Source organism: Canis aureus, chromosome 11, assembly GCF_053574225.1.
Source record: "Canis aureus isolate CA01 chromosome 11, VMU_Caureus_v.1.0, whole genome shotgun sequence".
Lineage (NCBI taxonomy): Eukaryota > Metazoa > Chordata > Mammalia > Carnivora > Canidae > Canis > Canis aureus.
In genome coordinates, this window is record NC_135621.1 from 33,051,326 (window position 1) to 33,068,013 (window position 16,688).

General features: G+C 47.1%; 1 protein-coding gene across 4 annotated transcripts in view; it reads left to right on the top strand.

Moving 5' to 3' along the window:
• The window catches only part of LARGE1 (LARGE xylosyl- and glucuronyltransferase 1), a 528,281-nt gene that overhangs the window by 398,130 nt on the left and 113,463 nt on the right, over positions 1 to 16,688 (top strand). For all 4 annotated transcript variants that reach the window (XM_077914722.1, XM_077914719.1, XM_077914720.1 and 1 more), the window contains one exon: positions 14,318 to 14,422. In XM_077914722.1, the coding sequence (XP_077770848.1) occupies positions 14,318 to 14,422 (105 nt within the window). The remainder of the gene's footprint in view (positions 1 to 14,317; positions 14,423 to 16,688) is intronic.

Sequence of the window (16,688 nt, forward strand, 5' to 3'; positions counted from 1 at the left end):
CACCCTCAGTTCAGGAAAGTAGATCACCTGTAGAAGGGCCACAAGGAAATGTTAGGGTGTCGGAACCAGTCTGTATCTTGCTGGTGATGGTGGGTATGTGACTGCACACAGATAACCAAAGTTTTGTTAAACTACAGATCGTTGAGCTTATCGAATTTCACAGTACTTCAGAAAACCTTGAGGGAAAAAAGAAATGACTTCATAGTTTGTGGTCTAAGCAACTGGGGAGATAGAATGAGCTGCTGTTTTCTGACATGGGTAGCCCAGGTGGAAGAGTAGGTGTGGAGGAGAAGGATCGAGAGTTCCATGTGGGATGTCCCAAGTCCCAGATGCCTATGAGATGTCCCAAGCAGAGAAGTCAGATGGGCAGGCGAATTTGCGATTCCGGAACTCAGTGTAGAAGTCAGACTGGGATATAAATTCGAAGTTATCAGCATGTGGGCAGTATTTAAAGCAGTGGCGTGGAGGGAGGTCCCCAGGGACACAGCAGGTGGACGGTAGGCTGGAGAACTCTGGGGATTGAGTGAGGCCTCGGCACCCTGGCATCTGTGGGGAAGACTCCGTGGGATAAACTGTGATTGACATACACTGAGTATTACTTCCGTGGTCACTACATCGTTGTCAGCTTTTGTGTTGGTGAAATTCGCCAAACTTCAAACAATTAGCCATTTTTAAATGTGTGAGTCAGCAGTGTTTTGTTGTTGATAGTGTTATGCAGCTGTCACCTCTCTCTAGTTTCAAGACACTCTCGTCACCCCACAAGAACACCCCCGTACGCAGCAAATAATCGCTCCCCACCATCCCTCCCTCTGTGTCCCGTTAACCACTGACCTACTTTCTCTTTGTGAATTTGCCTACTCTAGATCTATAAAAGGAATCGTACAGTATGGGGTCTTTTGTGTCCGGCTTCTTTCATGAGGCATAACATGAACGAGGTTCAGCCAAGTTGTAGCACGCATCAGTACTTCGCTCCTTTTTATGGCCAAGCACCTTATTTTGTTATTATTCCATGTCTCCCCACGATGACTCCAGAGCACATGTGGGAATTCTTGCCTGAGAACTTGTCTCTCCTCATCCACTTTACCTGGCTGCACTTTCCTCCTCCTCCCTGTGCTGATTTGACTTGTTTTAGGAGGCAAGTCCCACCTCCTCAGAGACTTAACCCACCCCCGGCATACCTCTTTTGTATCCCCCAAGACACGTAGGTAATTTCATAGTGTTGCCTTTACCACCTCTCTCCCAGAGCCTGATTGGCTCCAGACATAGGGTAACTTGTTGTTGTCCCCACAGTACCGTTCCCAGCAGGGAGAGAGCACTTCAGTGCTCTCCAGAGTACATGGCACCCTGGGAGACCCCGGGTTAGGAGAGCACAGAGTCTGCCCCCATTCCTCCACTCCCCATCCCCTTAGTAGATCACAAGCACCTCACCTGGGCTGAGGGTACGGATGGCCCTCAGCCCAGGTCTGCCACCTGCACACAGGTCCCTCAGAAGGCGTTTGCTGAGCGTGATGTGTGTCTGCAGCCCTCACCTCTCTGCTCATGCATGTCTCCAATGGGCTATTTCTAAAAGAAAGAAAGAGAGAGAGAAAAGAGGAAGGAGCGAACGAATGAATGAATGAAAGAGAACACTCTGATCACACTGACCTCACTGACCATAGCTGGGGCTGTTCACACTGTCTTCCTTGCAGATGGTGCCCGGTGTCATGGGACCAGATGGTCCCGCCTGCCTCAGACCCTTCAGCTGTGCCCCTGCTTGTCCTGCACGGAGCAGCGTCCTTACCCTGGGCAGGTCTGCCTGCCAACTGCAGTCTCCTCCCCCACCTCCTCTGTGTGGTCTGTGTGTTGGCCATGCTGGCCGTTAGTCCCTTGAGCAGTAGTTCTTCCTCCTGACACCAACCAGTGCTCCACCTCTCTGAAGACACCAAGGGGACATCCCACAATTCAAATCTGACATTACTACCCAGAGTTGGCATCAGACCCCATGGGCTTATGGGCTCCGTCCTGCAGGACTGCCTGCACTTCAGACACCAGGCATGAGTATCAGGCCCACCGGATTACCCACATCTCCATTCGACTTGGCCCCCGAGTCAGGACCTCCCACAGCCCCTCTCCTCGCGTAGGTTTGCTATTTGCTAGATCACAGGACTCAGGAGCCCACTTTACTTACTACTAGTGGTTGATTATAAAGACTACAAAACAGGAACAGCCAAGTGGAAGAGATGCCTAAGGCAAGGTGGAGGGAGGCATGTGGAGGGGCCATGCTGTGCTGAGTGCACCACCCTTGAGCACCCTGAAGTGTTCACCAACCCATAAGCTCTCTGAATCCCATCATGTAGGGTCTTTATGGGGGTTTCATTAGGTAATCATGGTTGATTAAATCATGGTCATTTGTAATAAACTCAGTCTCCAGCTCCTTTCCCCTCCCTAGAGGTTGGGCAATGGGGTGAAATTCCCAAGCTTCTAATCAAGACTGGTCTTTCTGGCAGCCAGCCCCCATGTAGTGCTCTTGGGGCCTACCAAGAATCACCTCATTATAACAAAAGATGCTCCTAACACCCTTCCCACTCAGGAAATTCCAAAGCTTTTAGGAATTCTGTGCCAGAACCAGAGACAGAGACCAGGTATCTTTGTGTGATGCATCCTTCGCCCTGTCAAGCTTCCTGCTGCAAGGTCTTAACACACACTGTCTCTCTACCTTGGTGCTCTTCCCATCTTCCTTTAGATTGCGATCGGATCTTTCTTTGTTCAGATCACCTTCTTGGCTGACTTCCCCTCTTAACAGACCCTGGCAGCACTCAGACCTCTGACCTCACTCCCCCAGACCTTCCAGAGTCACAGTTTCACACTTGTTGATTGGTGTAATTGTTTAGTGACCTTGCCCTATGTCATGGGCTGAATTATGCCCCCCAGAATTCATATATTGAAGTTCTAACCCCTAATACCTCAGAATGTTAATTGCCTTTGGAGAGAGCGTTTTTTTAGAGAGGTCATGAAGTTTGCATGAGGTCATTAGGAAGGGCCCTAATGTGATGTGACCACTGTCCTTATAAGAAGAGATTAGAACACAGACACACACGCAGAGGGATCCCATGAAGACACAGGGAGAAGGTGGTTATCTACAAGTCAAGGAGAGAAAACTCAGAAGAAACAACTCTGCCAACACCTTGATTTGGGACTTCCAGCTTCCAGGACTGAGGAAATAAATTCTGGCGCTGCAGCCACCCCATCTGTGGTACTTGTTACAGCATCCCTAGCAAGCGTATCTGTCCTCCAAGGCTGTAAGCTACACTGAGGGCAGGGACTGTCTCATGATTCACCCACTCTTGCATCCCCATGGCCCAGCCTGGTGCTTAACCAATATGTATTCAATAAGTATTTGCTAAATGGACAAGTGATTGACCTCATGGCAATGAGAGAACTTCAAAATATGAAGTTTCATTAACCTGACACTGAGTGGTCCAGACTGGTGGTGATCCTCTAGTGTTTTAGTATCTCTGTTCCAAACTTCCTCTGTGTCCTCCCTCATTGAATGATCATCCCTACATCTCTATAATCTGCCCGAGGGCCAGTCATAAGAAGACAGATTTGGTCCTCATGCTTTCTGGCTGCTTCTAAGCCACATTGAGGCATCTACTGGCCACTTCCGCCTTCCAGGCCATGTTTCAAAGAATAAAGTTTGCTGTGTCAGGCCGCTGCTTATGTAGACTATCAGCAAGTAATAATGCTATAATCTCAGGAATACTGTAGGGGAAAAATTGAGTAATAGCTACAGAAGACCCAGAAATGTTTGCTAATGATGGTAATACTTAGAGTTGAACAGTAGTTTATAGTTTACAACATTTTATTTCACTCTTGAAACCATATAGTGGAAATAGGATGGATTTTTACCATCATCTATTTTATTTATTTTTATATATTTAAATTCTATTTAGTTAACATATAGCGTATTATTAGTTTCAGGGGTAGAATTTAATGATCCATAAGTTGCATACAATACCCAGTACTCATCACATCATGTGCCCTCCTTAATGCCCATCACCTAATTACCCCATCCCCCCACCCACCTCCCCTCCAGCAGCCCTCAGTTTCCAAGAATTAAAAGTCTTATAATTTGCCTCCCTTTCTGTTTTAATCTTATTTTTCCTTCCCTTCCCTGATGTTCATCTGTTTTGTTTCTTAAATTCCACTATGAGTGAAATCATAAAGTATTTGTCTTTTTCTCTGAGACTTCTTTCATTTAGCACAATACCCTCTAGTTCCATCCACATTATTCCAAATGGCAAGATTTCATTCTTTTTTGATGGCTGAGTAATATTCCATTGTATATGTATAATGTGGTATATATGTATATACCACATCTTCTTTATCTGTTCATCTGTTGATGGACATATGGGCTCTTTCCATATTTTGGCTACTGTGGGCATTGCTGCTATAAACATTAGGGTGCATGTGCCCCTTCGAATCACTATTTTAAAGAAATAAAAACTAAAGCTCAAAAAATCAAGTAGTTTTGGTCCAGGACACACAGTTACTACAAATGACATTTGAACAATGACAGGGTTAGGAGCCCTACCCCCCCCACCACCACCACCACCCTACTCAGTTGAAAAATCCACATATAACTTTTGACTCCCTCAAAACTTACCTACCTGTTGACTAGAAGCCTTAGTGATAATGTGAACAGTTGATGAGCACATATTTTGTATGTTATATGTATTATATACTGTATTCTTATAAGCAAGTAAGCTTGAAAAAAGGAAATATTAAGAAAATAAGAGAAAATGCATTTATAGTACTGTATTCATCAAAAAAAAAAAAATCCACAATGTGTAGGTGGACTTGCACGTTCAAACCCATGTTGTTCAAGGGTCAACTATAATTGGAAAAGCCAGAACTTCTCTGGTGGTCTGAGAATCCTACAAACAAGTGCTTTTTCCTGCAGCCCCAGTAGGAAAAGTGAGATAATTTCTCCTAGGCAGTGTTACCAGTGAGACAAAGGAGTGTCCGTGAACAAAGTATCAGAAAGATGCCAACAAATTGTGTTTTTTAAAAAAGGATCCAAGCAGTCCACGGATAGAAGTTGTATCTGGATCCGGGCCAGCTCTGCTCCCCTGGCTGGGGCCTCATCTGAGAGGTGACAGCAGCCAAGCGTCCTGGGAGTCATTGTGATAAAAGCAGCCTTGGAAGAGAGCCCAAAGGCTGGCCCTGAGTTCCTTTTCAGTTTTTCCCATTTCCAAAGACCAAAGTTCAGGGAAGGAAGAAGAGAGAAATCATTATTTGCGATCGAGCAGGAGTTTTTAAACCATAAATTAAGTTAATGTGGGCCCGCTTGGGACTGACTCGAGAGGGTGGGTGGGGACTTGCTCTTGCATCGTGGCAGATGGAATCGTTATCTGGACCTTTATTGGATTGTAGACTCTGTTCTGAGCCTCGGGCTGTCCTTCTGTTCTCTCTGGGTACCCCTGGGTAGGAAAGTGCTCCAGCTCAGTGCCCTGGGATTAATGCTGAAGGAAATTAGTCTCAGAGCACCTGATGGACAGCAGAGGACTCTGCAGTATTCTGGACCTACAGCCCCTGGTGGCAGCACAGGCAGGAACAGCTGTGCAGCTCAAATAATCCTTGGCCAGACTTTCTACCCATTTTCTCCTGTCCTTTGGAGTTTTTCACATGGTGGTATTTAGGGCAGGAGATGCCTTGCAGATTGTTCCTAACAATGAGTGTAGGTATGGAAACACAGGCTTTTAGGACGCCTGGGTGGCTTGGTGATTAAGCATCTGCCTTTGGCTTAGGGCATGATCCCAGGGTCCTGGGATTGAGTCCCTCATCAGACTCCCTGCAGAGAGCCTGCTTCTCCCTCTGCCTATGTCTCTGTCTCTCTGTGTATCTCATGAATAAATAAATAAATAAATAAATAATCTTAAAAAAAAAAAAAGGCATTTGCAATCAAGACACCTGAATAGAGCCCAACTTCTGGGATCCCAACCACTTGTCCTTGACAAGTGATGTATCTTCTCTAAACCTCAGTTTTCCTTCCAAACAATACAGATAAGCACCACACCCACCTCATGGGGTTGTTGTAAGGTACTCTGAGACAACGCATGGAAAGCACGTATCCCAGTGCCTGGACAAAGTGCTCACAAAAAGGGGGCTGCCCTGAGAAAAACAGGCTCCCATCACAGGGCAGCTGTGTGCACACATATACAGTGCAAGTGGAAAAAGAATGTGTATGGGGACAGTACAGCCTGAGGGGATACTGAGAAAGGTCCTTTGGGCTTTACAGTAAAGCGAGCTCACAGGTTGGAAGGGAGCTTTGAGATCATCAAATCTAATACAGAAACCCTTCTCCCACAGCATAACGGCTGGGTGACCTCCCACTGCAGAGGTCCCCAAACCTGCCATACATGAGAATTAATGGAGCTGTCTTTGCAGAGAAGGCCCCTAGCCTACCCCGGAGGCTAGGGAGGTTAGAGGTGGGGCCTGGCCAATGATAGCTAACCCATTTGAGAAGTTCTTTGTAGAGATCATAAAATCCAGAAGGCAAGGACTCTCTTGTCTTCAGTGCTGTGTCTCCAGCAGTTGACACAGCCCCATGCACAGTAGGGTCTTGGTGAATACCTGCTGGATGAGGGCTGAATCGTGCAGCCTCTTCCAGAACCATGCCAGTGTTCAGAAGCTGCTCCCTAGAAAGGCAGCTGGTTTCCATCTTGGTGAACTCTCATGGAACTCTTGCAGTCTTGCTTTTAAGAAGCAAAATCTGTCTTCCTCCAATCTTCACTCATTCAGCCTAATTCTACCTTCTAGAGTGACACAGATTCTAATTCCTCTTAGAAGGGATTATCCATCAGCTATCGAGGTCAGCAAGGATGGGGTCTTTATCTCTAAATGAAATCGAGGTTGCCTGAACAACAATTCAGAACAGGGGCACTACCCCCTGGGCAACCAATGATTGACGACTGGGAGTACATGGGTTCTGACTCAAGGCCATGCAGTATGAACCTGAGACACATGAACCTGCTCAAGATCTCAGTGAAGCCCCCTGAAATAGATACCTTTACCATTTTCCAGAGGTGGAAACTGAGGACCAAAGTATTTACTCAGGATTACCAGTCAAATGTAGGAGAGCTAAAATTTGAACCAGGTGAGAATTATATTCACGCTCCAGGAAAGAAGGCGTAACCAAGTCGGAGAAACTGATGAGTAGAAAACACAGCATAGAGTCGGCAGTAGAGTCCCAGGACTAGGTGTTGTGTCCCTAAGTCCCTCATCCCCCTTCTCTGGCTCCACCTGTATAAGGCAGGTGGCCCCAGAGTGAGTACTCAGATCTTTGCTGAGCCTATGAATTTCTGTGATCCCAGAGTGCATTTAAGTGAAACATGCAGGTTCAGAAACAGTCCTTTTCAACCCATTCAGAGTTGCTTAAATACCCTTTTGTGTGGCATCTTCTAAGGGGATGCTTGATTATTCCGCACCCAGTAGCCAGGGGCAACCAGGGCAGGCTCGCAGCAGTTCTTTCAGGATGTTTAGTAAACGGCAATGTGATAGTATATGTTTTCCTTGTTATTAGCCATCCTGCACCCAGACATGCACTGAATGATACTATTAAAGGCTTTTCTATTTTAAAATAGCTTATTAGAATAAATATGAGGTTGGAAAGTCATTGTTGCTTTCTCTGCTGATACCTCAGACAGCCCCTGGTTATAACATTTTAATATTCACCTGCTGGTATAAGCAGAGCTGTTTGATATGCAGCAGTGATTGGCAGATTCTCTGTGCATCCAGGAACTTTCCTGGTGGTGGGGATACGGAGACAGCCCTAGGAGCATCTGTGATCAGAGCTAGAACTACCTGTCTCTGGTGTTTATTACCTGGGGAGATTAACCTGTAAGCATCCACCTCCATCCCATTCAGATAGAATTCATCACTTCCAGATGGGCTAGGATGGTCGATGACAGATAGTACTTCTTTTTCATCCATCCATCCACACTATATGGGGGCCTGGGAGCATTAAGCTTTTTAATCAAGGAAGCAAAATTATCAAATTTGCACTTGCAGAATATTTCTTTGTGGGCAGAATGGAACAGCAAGGCTTCCCTGAGGGAAAGGTGATCAAGTGTGATCTGCCAAGTAATCTAGGAAGGAGAGACAGGTTGAGGGGGTGACAGACAGGGGAGGGGACGAGTTTGAGAAATAGCAGATAAAATCTGTGGGATTTGGTTATGGCAGGGATGTGACAAGGATTTAAGAGCAGAAGCTCTGAAAAGCAGTCTGAGCTGGGATGGAGGTGGGTGATTAACTTCCTGTCGGTGGTATTTGAGGCCACTGGAGTAGATCCTGTCACCCAGGGATAAAACGTAGAGCAAGAAGAAAAGGGGGCTAAGGACGGGAGTTGGGGAACACCAGCATCCAAGGGGAGGCAGAAAAAGAATATCTGGAGGGAAGAAGACAGCCAAGGGACTAGTGTCACCGAAGCTGACAGGGCTTCAGAAAGTCACAGGGGGTCAGGGCAAAGGCCAACAGGACAGGGTAGGGGCAGTGGGGCCAGATTTCGCCATGTCGAGTCTGTGCAGCTAGCGTCAGCCCTTGAGGAGAAATCTCAAACACCAGGCACAACGACCATCATCCAGAAGGAAGCATCTACCTGAAGGTGAGCGCTTAACCTCTGTCACCTGATCTGCACATCCGTTCTTGTAGGCAAGGGGATAGATTCTCTTCTTGCCATTTTGCAGTTAAAAAAACAAAACAAAACAAAACAAAAAAACAAAGCAAGGCTCAGAAAAAGTAAGACCTCCACCAAGCCATGAGGAGCTAAGGCTAGAACCCACGTCAGTCTGGGTTACAATCCGTTTGTGTCTATAATTCACCACGCCGCCTCCTCCTAGCTGGTGGGCGATGCCCAGCCCGCCCCGTCCGTGCCCGGTGTGCCACACGGAAGCCTCCCCAGGGCCCGCTCCTGGGGCCTCACCACCCCCCACCCCGAGCAGAGCCCTGCCTCGAGCCAAAAGCAGTGGAAGGAGGGAGCGAGGGGGGTTCCCAGCCCGGAGCCATCCGTCTGCTGGCTGCTGACACCGACACCAGGGCCCCAGCAGAATAGCAAGCTTGTTCGCTCTTGTCTGGCTGTTAGTGGTGATGTATGAATAAGCAAAGAAGACAGCTTCATTTTCATAAGTTAACTTGTGCCTCGAGTAAGGGAGACAGGGAACAGTGCACTTAATCATAACCACAGGGCCGCCCAGAAAACAATGACAAAGCCGTTTCTGTTAGTCACGGTGTTTTATTATAATAACTCCTAAGAAGACGAGACAGTGCGGAATGCTGAGGGAGGGGGTGCACCAGCAGCCCATGGCCCCCCCACCCCCACCCCAGGAGGAGTCCCCTGGGACTCACCTCTTCACGGGACAGCAGGCCTCATGTGCTAGCATCACCCAGGCTGAAGCTGTCGACTTTGACCTCTGGAGACCAGATGATGCCGCCTGGCTGCTGAGCTGGGGTTGGCATGACCTGTCTCATGCACTGTCACCAGGGAGCAGCAGGGCCTCTGCGGAGAGGGGTGTTGGGAGGTAGCACTGTTATCAGGGAGGCCTGGGAGTGTGGAGGGCGGTGTCGATGGGGCAGGTCTAGCCCATCGTGCAGCAAAGGATGCGGCAGGCGACCCCCGGGAGGCGCCCGGCCGGTCCCCCACCGTCCCCCACAGAACCCATTACTTCCTGCCCTCCACTCCTCCGACGTACTGCTGTTTCTATTGCTGTGCGTACCAGCTGCTTCAGAAGTGTTTCTCTGCCTCTTCTTCTAGCTGCCTGTTAGGGTGAGGGCCGTGTTTTATCTTTGATTCCTTGGTTTGTTGTGTGCTATCTGACACAGCAAAGCCTCAGCCGATTGCTAAAGTAAACCAAAGTCATAGGCAGAGAAAGGACCTAGGCAGCTAAGGAAGGAGCCAGGGAGATGGCCGAAGCTACAGACACCTCCTGAGTGCAGGCGACCGGGATAGAACCGGGGCCAGGGAATTCTGGGTGTAATGATAAGAGCAAATACCTCCTGAACAGTTTTACTAGTTTTCCAGGCATTGTTAAGTTGCAACATTTGAATAAGCAAAAAAGCACAAAATTAACTTGTGCCTAGAGAAAAAAAAATTCTAAGATATATCCTATGTGTTAACGTCACTTTATAAATAAATGAATGAAGAAACAGGCACCAAGAGGTTAGGTAACTTGTTTGAAGTCACACAGCTAATAAGTAGAGGAGCTGGGGTTTGAACCTGGGCATTCTGGCTCTAGGATTCATTTTCTTCATCACTTCACTGTCCTTAAGAAGCATAACACTGGGGGCGCCTAGATGGCTCAGTGGTTGAGGGTCTGCCTTTGGCTCAGGTCATGATCCTGGGGTCCTGGAATGGAGTCCCACATCCGGCTCCCTGCAAGGAGCCTGCTTCTCCCTCTGCCTGTGTCTCTGCCTCTCTCTGTGTCTCTCATGAATAAATAGATGAAATATTTTTTAAAAAATAGAAGTAGAAGAAGAGGAAGAAGTGTAACACTGGAGGCTGCCACTGAATTCTGGTGGTTTGTGGGTGGGATTTAGATTCCAGTTTATTTTGTGTTAAGGGTTCCGCACGCGAGCCTCACCCCAGACCAAACCTGGGACACAGCTTCCAGACCTGGTTCAGTAATTCTCAGACTTCAAGGTGCTCTCCAATTACCTGGGCTTTTTGTAATGCAAATGACTAGACCCAATGACTAGAATCCTGTGTGGTGCATTGGGGCCTGGAAAGTACTGAGTGCTCTGTAAGTGATAATCTATTTTTTTTCTATATTTATTTATTGGAATTCAATTTGCCAACATGATAAGCTATTTTTAACTAGCATCACCCAAGCTCACCTGGAAGCTTCAGAAAGAGCATTTTGCCCTCCCTTCATTCACCAAGATCGATGCATGCTCCCACTCAGCTCTGTGCAGCAAATCTGGCATCTTCCTCACCCGTGTGGAAAACTGCAGAAGTGTAGTGATGACACCTGGAAGCACCTCTACACTGGTTGCTTTGCTGAAGGCTTGAACTCAAGGTCACAATCTCCAGAGAAGGAAGGCTCTGCATGGTTAATCTCAAGTCGTGTTCACCAAATTCCCTGTCTCTCACTTTGCACCTGGGCTGCATTTCTCATGATCATCGCAAACAACTCTTTTAACACATGCCAGCCCTCTTTAGGGTCTAAAAAAAAATTCCTTAATTAGCATCATGATAGCGGTAATTTTAATATCCACTGGTTGGGAAAATGCAAAATAATAAACAACTACTGAGCCTTTGTTTTGCTTTTTTAGACAGATCCATTAGCTGCTCTGTCAGTGATTAAAATTAGTAGCCTGGGTTTTGTGAGTGGGCTTGTGAAGCCCCTGAACCGTTTGGAGCATTAGGGGCTAGAATGTATTGAGTGCTGTAAAAGTGATAGCTATTTTTAACTATAATCATCCAAGCTCATCTGGAAGCTTCAGAAAGAGAGCAAGCCCATCCATGAGGGTTTCTTTGGAGGTCATCCAGCATAACAGTTAGGTCCTTCTAGAATTTTAACTGTGGTCAGGGTTTTGGCATGATGCCTATCTACAGTAAGTCCTCTAACTTGCAGTAATAAGGTAACATTTTGCTCTTACTTTTTTTACCTCTAAATTGGTTTGGTATCTGGGAATATGGGGTTAATATCATCTATTAATTCTCTCATGCCTCCACACTTCTAAATAAGAATTCTGGGAGAATGTGTCAATCTCGGTGAATGAGGGGAGGGCAAAATGCTCTGCAGCTTCAAAGATGTGAGAATACTAATATACTAACATTATGGGTCCCGCAGTCGGGAGGGGTTTACCCACTGGATGTCATATATTTAGCAGACATTTATTAGCACCTGTTAGTGTGTTAGATGCTACTCAGTCCTTGCCGTTGGACTAAGGTAGAAGTGGATATTTACAAATGAGCTGTGGATGTGCCCGTGTGTCACCCACGCTGCCTTTGACAAGGCATAAGTCAGCTGATGGCAAAAAAATGCCAGGAGGAAGTGCTAAATAGAGGTGTCTCCCGTCTCATGTGTGAGCAAAGGTAAAGATCCAGACTTAGTGGTGTTCATAGATGTCTTTGTGCTGGAGATGCCCTGGAAGGGATTCCGGGCAGGAGTTGGCCGAGGGTAAGGGCAGTTCCCGCCAAGCAAGAGCCATGTGAGCAAGAGCCATGTGAGCAAGAGCCAGAAGGGAGCCAGAATGCAAACAACAAAACTGTACATTTTCATTTGGCAGGAATAAAGTGTGGCTACTTAGAGAAAGCTTCTGAGGAAGTAGACTGGGGCAGAACACTATGCATAGAATGTGAGAATACAAAATTTGGACTTCAGGTAGCTGAAGATTACCTTACCTAAAATTCAGGTGGCCACCTGAGTTCAATGAAAGATCACTCCCCTTTTGTCATTTCTTTCTTTTTTTTTTTTTTTTTAAGATTCTTATTTATCTGAGACAGAGAAAGAGTGAGAATACAAGCAGGGAGGAGGGTCAGAGGGAGAGGGAGAAGCAGACTCCCTGCTGAGCGGGGAGCCCAATGCAGGGCTCGATCCCAGGACCCTGAGATCATGATCTGAACTGAAGGCAGACACTTAACTGAGCCACCCAGGCTGCCCCCATATTGTCTGAGCATGCGACACCCTTCATTACACCGAACCTGTGGTCATTAGTAATTATGAACCAGCTCCCCTAAGGACTCTGCAGCCCCTCCACACCCCAACCTCCGTGCGAGGTTATCACGTGAGCTCTGTAATGAGGTCCCAGCATCAGGACGTGGCACACAGGTTTCTCTGCTAAGGACAGCCTGCCTTTCAGATTTCACTGTTCTATATGAATATCCCAAGCTTGTTGTGTGTGGAATTGATTGGCTCTTGCACTTCCTGAATTGGTGATGGGTTTTTCTGAGGGATTCTACAAGTTTTAGATGGGATCATATACAATGACAAAGTGGGTGGTAGTATTTTTCTCATGCCTCTAATTTATGTATTTGTGCTGGGGTGATGATTTAGATAAGAGCTCGATAAATTGATCAAATAAATTACACCAAACCCACACACCATCGTTTCAGGGAACTGTCATCACACCAAGGAGGTTCTATATCACCCAGCATGGTGTACCGGGAGAAACACTGTGTTTTTCTTAACATGCTGCTGGGCTTTTATTTGGTCAGAAAGGTCTTTATTTCTCAGATTGGCCAATAACATAAAGATTTTAGCCCCCAAAGACATCGGTTCACTGCGGAAGACAATGATTATGAGTCATGTGACCTTTAGCAAGTTAAACTGTCCAAGCCTCAGTTTCTGCTCCTAGAACATGGGGATTTTCAATTCCTACCTCAAATGCTTATTGTAAAGGCAAGTAAGACTGCACCGAGATGGTGGAAGGAATCTGGGTGTCAGACAGATACTGAATTATGTGCCAGCTCCACCACCTGTCATGTACATCACAGTCCGGGCGAACTTCGGTTTCCTGGTCTGTAAAATAGTTGATAGTAGGCCCAAGGGAATACTTCCTGCAAGTTACACAATAGGGTTGTCTCATGGAAGATTGGTGGATCTGATGCCCTGTGTGCCTCCATAGAAGGCCTGGAATCCCACGTATGGGACGCCCAAAGAACTGGAGAGGGTGACCAGCTCACTTAAGATGCTGAGTTACTAAGAGGACTGGCTCACCTCTGCTGTTGGCTCCAGTAGACCAGACATATTAGAGCCGGGCGCTGGGGATAGGGCAGCAGTTCTCCTCTAGAAGACACTCCCCTATTGACATGACACCATGGCTTGTTGACTCAAGATAAAGGGGATATGAGAAGCTTCGGCCAAGAGGGGGCTCTTGTCTATGAGCTTCCACCTCCCTCACCAGGGGCACTTTTGCCCTCTGATGGCAGGAGATGATGGCAGCTAATGCTCAAAAAGCCATTGAACTAGCTAGCGTACAGTGGGGAATATTGCAGCTAGAACACTCGAGGTATGCCAGTAAGTAATACTGGTGGTGAGTTAAGGGATGGTTGGACCAATGGTTGGCTGCTTGGTTGGGGATTCTGGCTTTATCACAGAGTAAGTGGGTGACCTTGGGCAAGTTAATTAGCTACTCTAGGTGGCCTCCAAATGGCAGGGCTGGCGAAGTAGGAGTTGTAAATGCATTAATATGTGTGAAGCACTTAGATCAGGGCCTGACACATACTAATGAAAGCCACTGTTGTGATGATCTGCCTTGACTCTATCTCCTGTTCAGTTCTCACTGTTGCATTTGGCTTGGTTTCATCTAAGACCTTTGCTTTCTCTGTACTTTACAGGTCAGCAGGTCCTGGGCTTGGTCGAAAACCAGAGTGACTGGTACCTTGGAAACCTGTGGAAAAATCACCGCCCTTGGCCTGCCCTTGGAAGGGGCTACAACACAGGTAAATCGTGAGGGTGGTGCATGGTGGATGTTTCGGAAGGTGGTATGAGGGCTCAGCGCTCCTTCCTCTGAGGGAGAAGGAAGGCAAAGCCCAGGAGGAGGCCAACTGACTGCCCGAATTCTGCAGTGGATAGTGCCTATTCGGTCAACCTTCCAGTTCTTTCTTCAAGCCACAACTACAGGCACAGTAGCTATCAGACCTTGGCAGTCCGTGGCAGTCTCACCAAAAACTCTCTCTCCTGACTAACCATCAGACCTAGATCCCACTGAACTTTTTTAGGAGTATGCACAATGATCTTTGCATCAACAGGGCCCTGTTGATGCAAAGATCATTGTGCAGTGACAAAGAACCCCAATGTTTCAGCTTCTTAGCACAATAGAAATTTATCTTCCTCACATTCCATGTCCATGTCAGGCCTGCTGGATCTGTGCTCACCATAAGCCGTCAAGATTCATCTGGATTCATACTTCCTCATATAGGGAGGAAATAGCAGATGTCCTATTGATTCTGAAAGTTTCTGGTCAGAAGTGACATCAATTCTGCTAATACTGCTAAAGTATCTCTGTTAATGGTATCATTCATCCATTCATTCTGTATTCAACAACTGCACGTGGAGTCCCTAGTGTGTCCTGGATGTGCCAGGAAGGCCACAAATGGCCCATGACCTCCCAGAGTGTACTGATAAGAAACTCGAGCGGCCTCCCTCTCCTTAAAGCTCAGGGCTGCCAATGTCTGTTGTCACAGTGCTTCTGGATCCTTCTGCCCTCTCCCCCTCTTCCTCTTTGCCACTGCTTTGGCACACTATTCTCAAAGGATGCAGACATATGATCTGTGTTGGAATTAGAACTTGGAGCTCAAGGAGCAGTAGACTTGCTCAGGCCCAGAAGGGCTTGGCGTCTGAGACCAGCTGTCCTGCGGTGGAGCAGGTATCTAGGGATGGCACCACCTAAAGGATCCTGGAGACTAGGGCCACGCTGTAGTGGGAAGAGCCAGTCAACTCTAAAAGCTAAGGGTTAGTCTCCAGACAGGTCAGGTACAAATACAAGGTCCCAGAGCAAAAAGAAATGGATGATAGTCAAGCTTCCCAGAGATGAGAGTTCAGAGATGGAACCATAGCGGGGTCAAAGCTGGAGGAAGACAAGGGAAGTTTCAGAGTCAACATCCTGAGGAGCATGGAGAGATGCCCAGTGGGGAGCCTGGTGAAGGTTGTCCTTTGAGATGGGGTCATTCCTGACCTGACATTTGCCAGAACATCCAGGCATGCCTCACTCTATGTAATTTTTTCATGTGACACCTTGCAGGCATTACAGCCTGGAAGATATTTAACCAGCAGCCTTTCACACACCTCCTGGATGTTTCCCCCACACACACACACCCAGGCCTCCCATCTCTGCTGGGCACTAACCCTTGAGTTGCTGGATGGTGAGGAAGTCTAAGGAACCCCCAAGAAGAGGCAGACCACTCTGAGCAGCAGCTCTCCATTAGCTGGTTTAGAAGTATTTTAATAATGGCTAAGGCAGTGTCTGCATACTAGCTAAGTGTACACCGGGTGCTTTCTAGATGTTCATCTTATTTGATCCTCACACTAACCCACCAGGCAGGTGCTATTCTTATCTCTACTAGTTTCCTATTTATACACAAGAAACTCATGCTGAGAGAGGTTGAGGCTCCAGTCTGATCAGTAAGAAGGCTGCCTTGTTAACTACTAACCTTCCTAGCTTGAACTTTAGTGGCTTGGGGATCAAGAATACTGTAACACGTGGAATCCTGGACTCTGTCTTTGAAGCATCTGGAGAGAGGTCTAGGATTTTGTCCATAAGAAGCCTCCAGGATGCTTCTGGAACAGAAAGGTCTGCTCTGAAAAGTGGCTCTGTTTCCCCTCCCAACAAACCTTCCCAGGGGCTTGCTTGGTGCATTTGAGACTGGACCTTTAGAAACCCATGGTGGGGCCAGAGATGCACATACCACTCCTCCTTACTTTCCTTTGGTGAATTATCATCCCATGTTGATCTTTTGTAAAAGCCTGGATTCCAACACATTCACTTCAAGCTCTTATACAGCTGGAGACTTCCTGTGTCTGTTGGGTGGGAGAAGGGAATCTCAGGTAAAGCTTGGTGTGTGTTGAGTTTCTGTCTTTCGTATGAGAATAATAGACAGTGTCACATAGAGATGTACTGCGGTGTCTCGAGGACACAGCATCAGGGTCATGGTTATCTGCGTAAAACGAAACCCACTGGTCATCAATCCAGGTTTGCAGGGAGAAGAA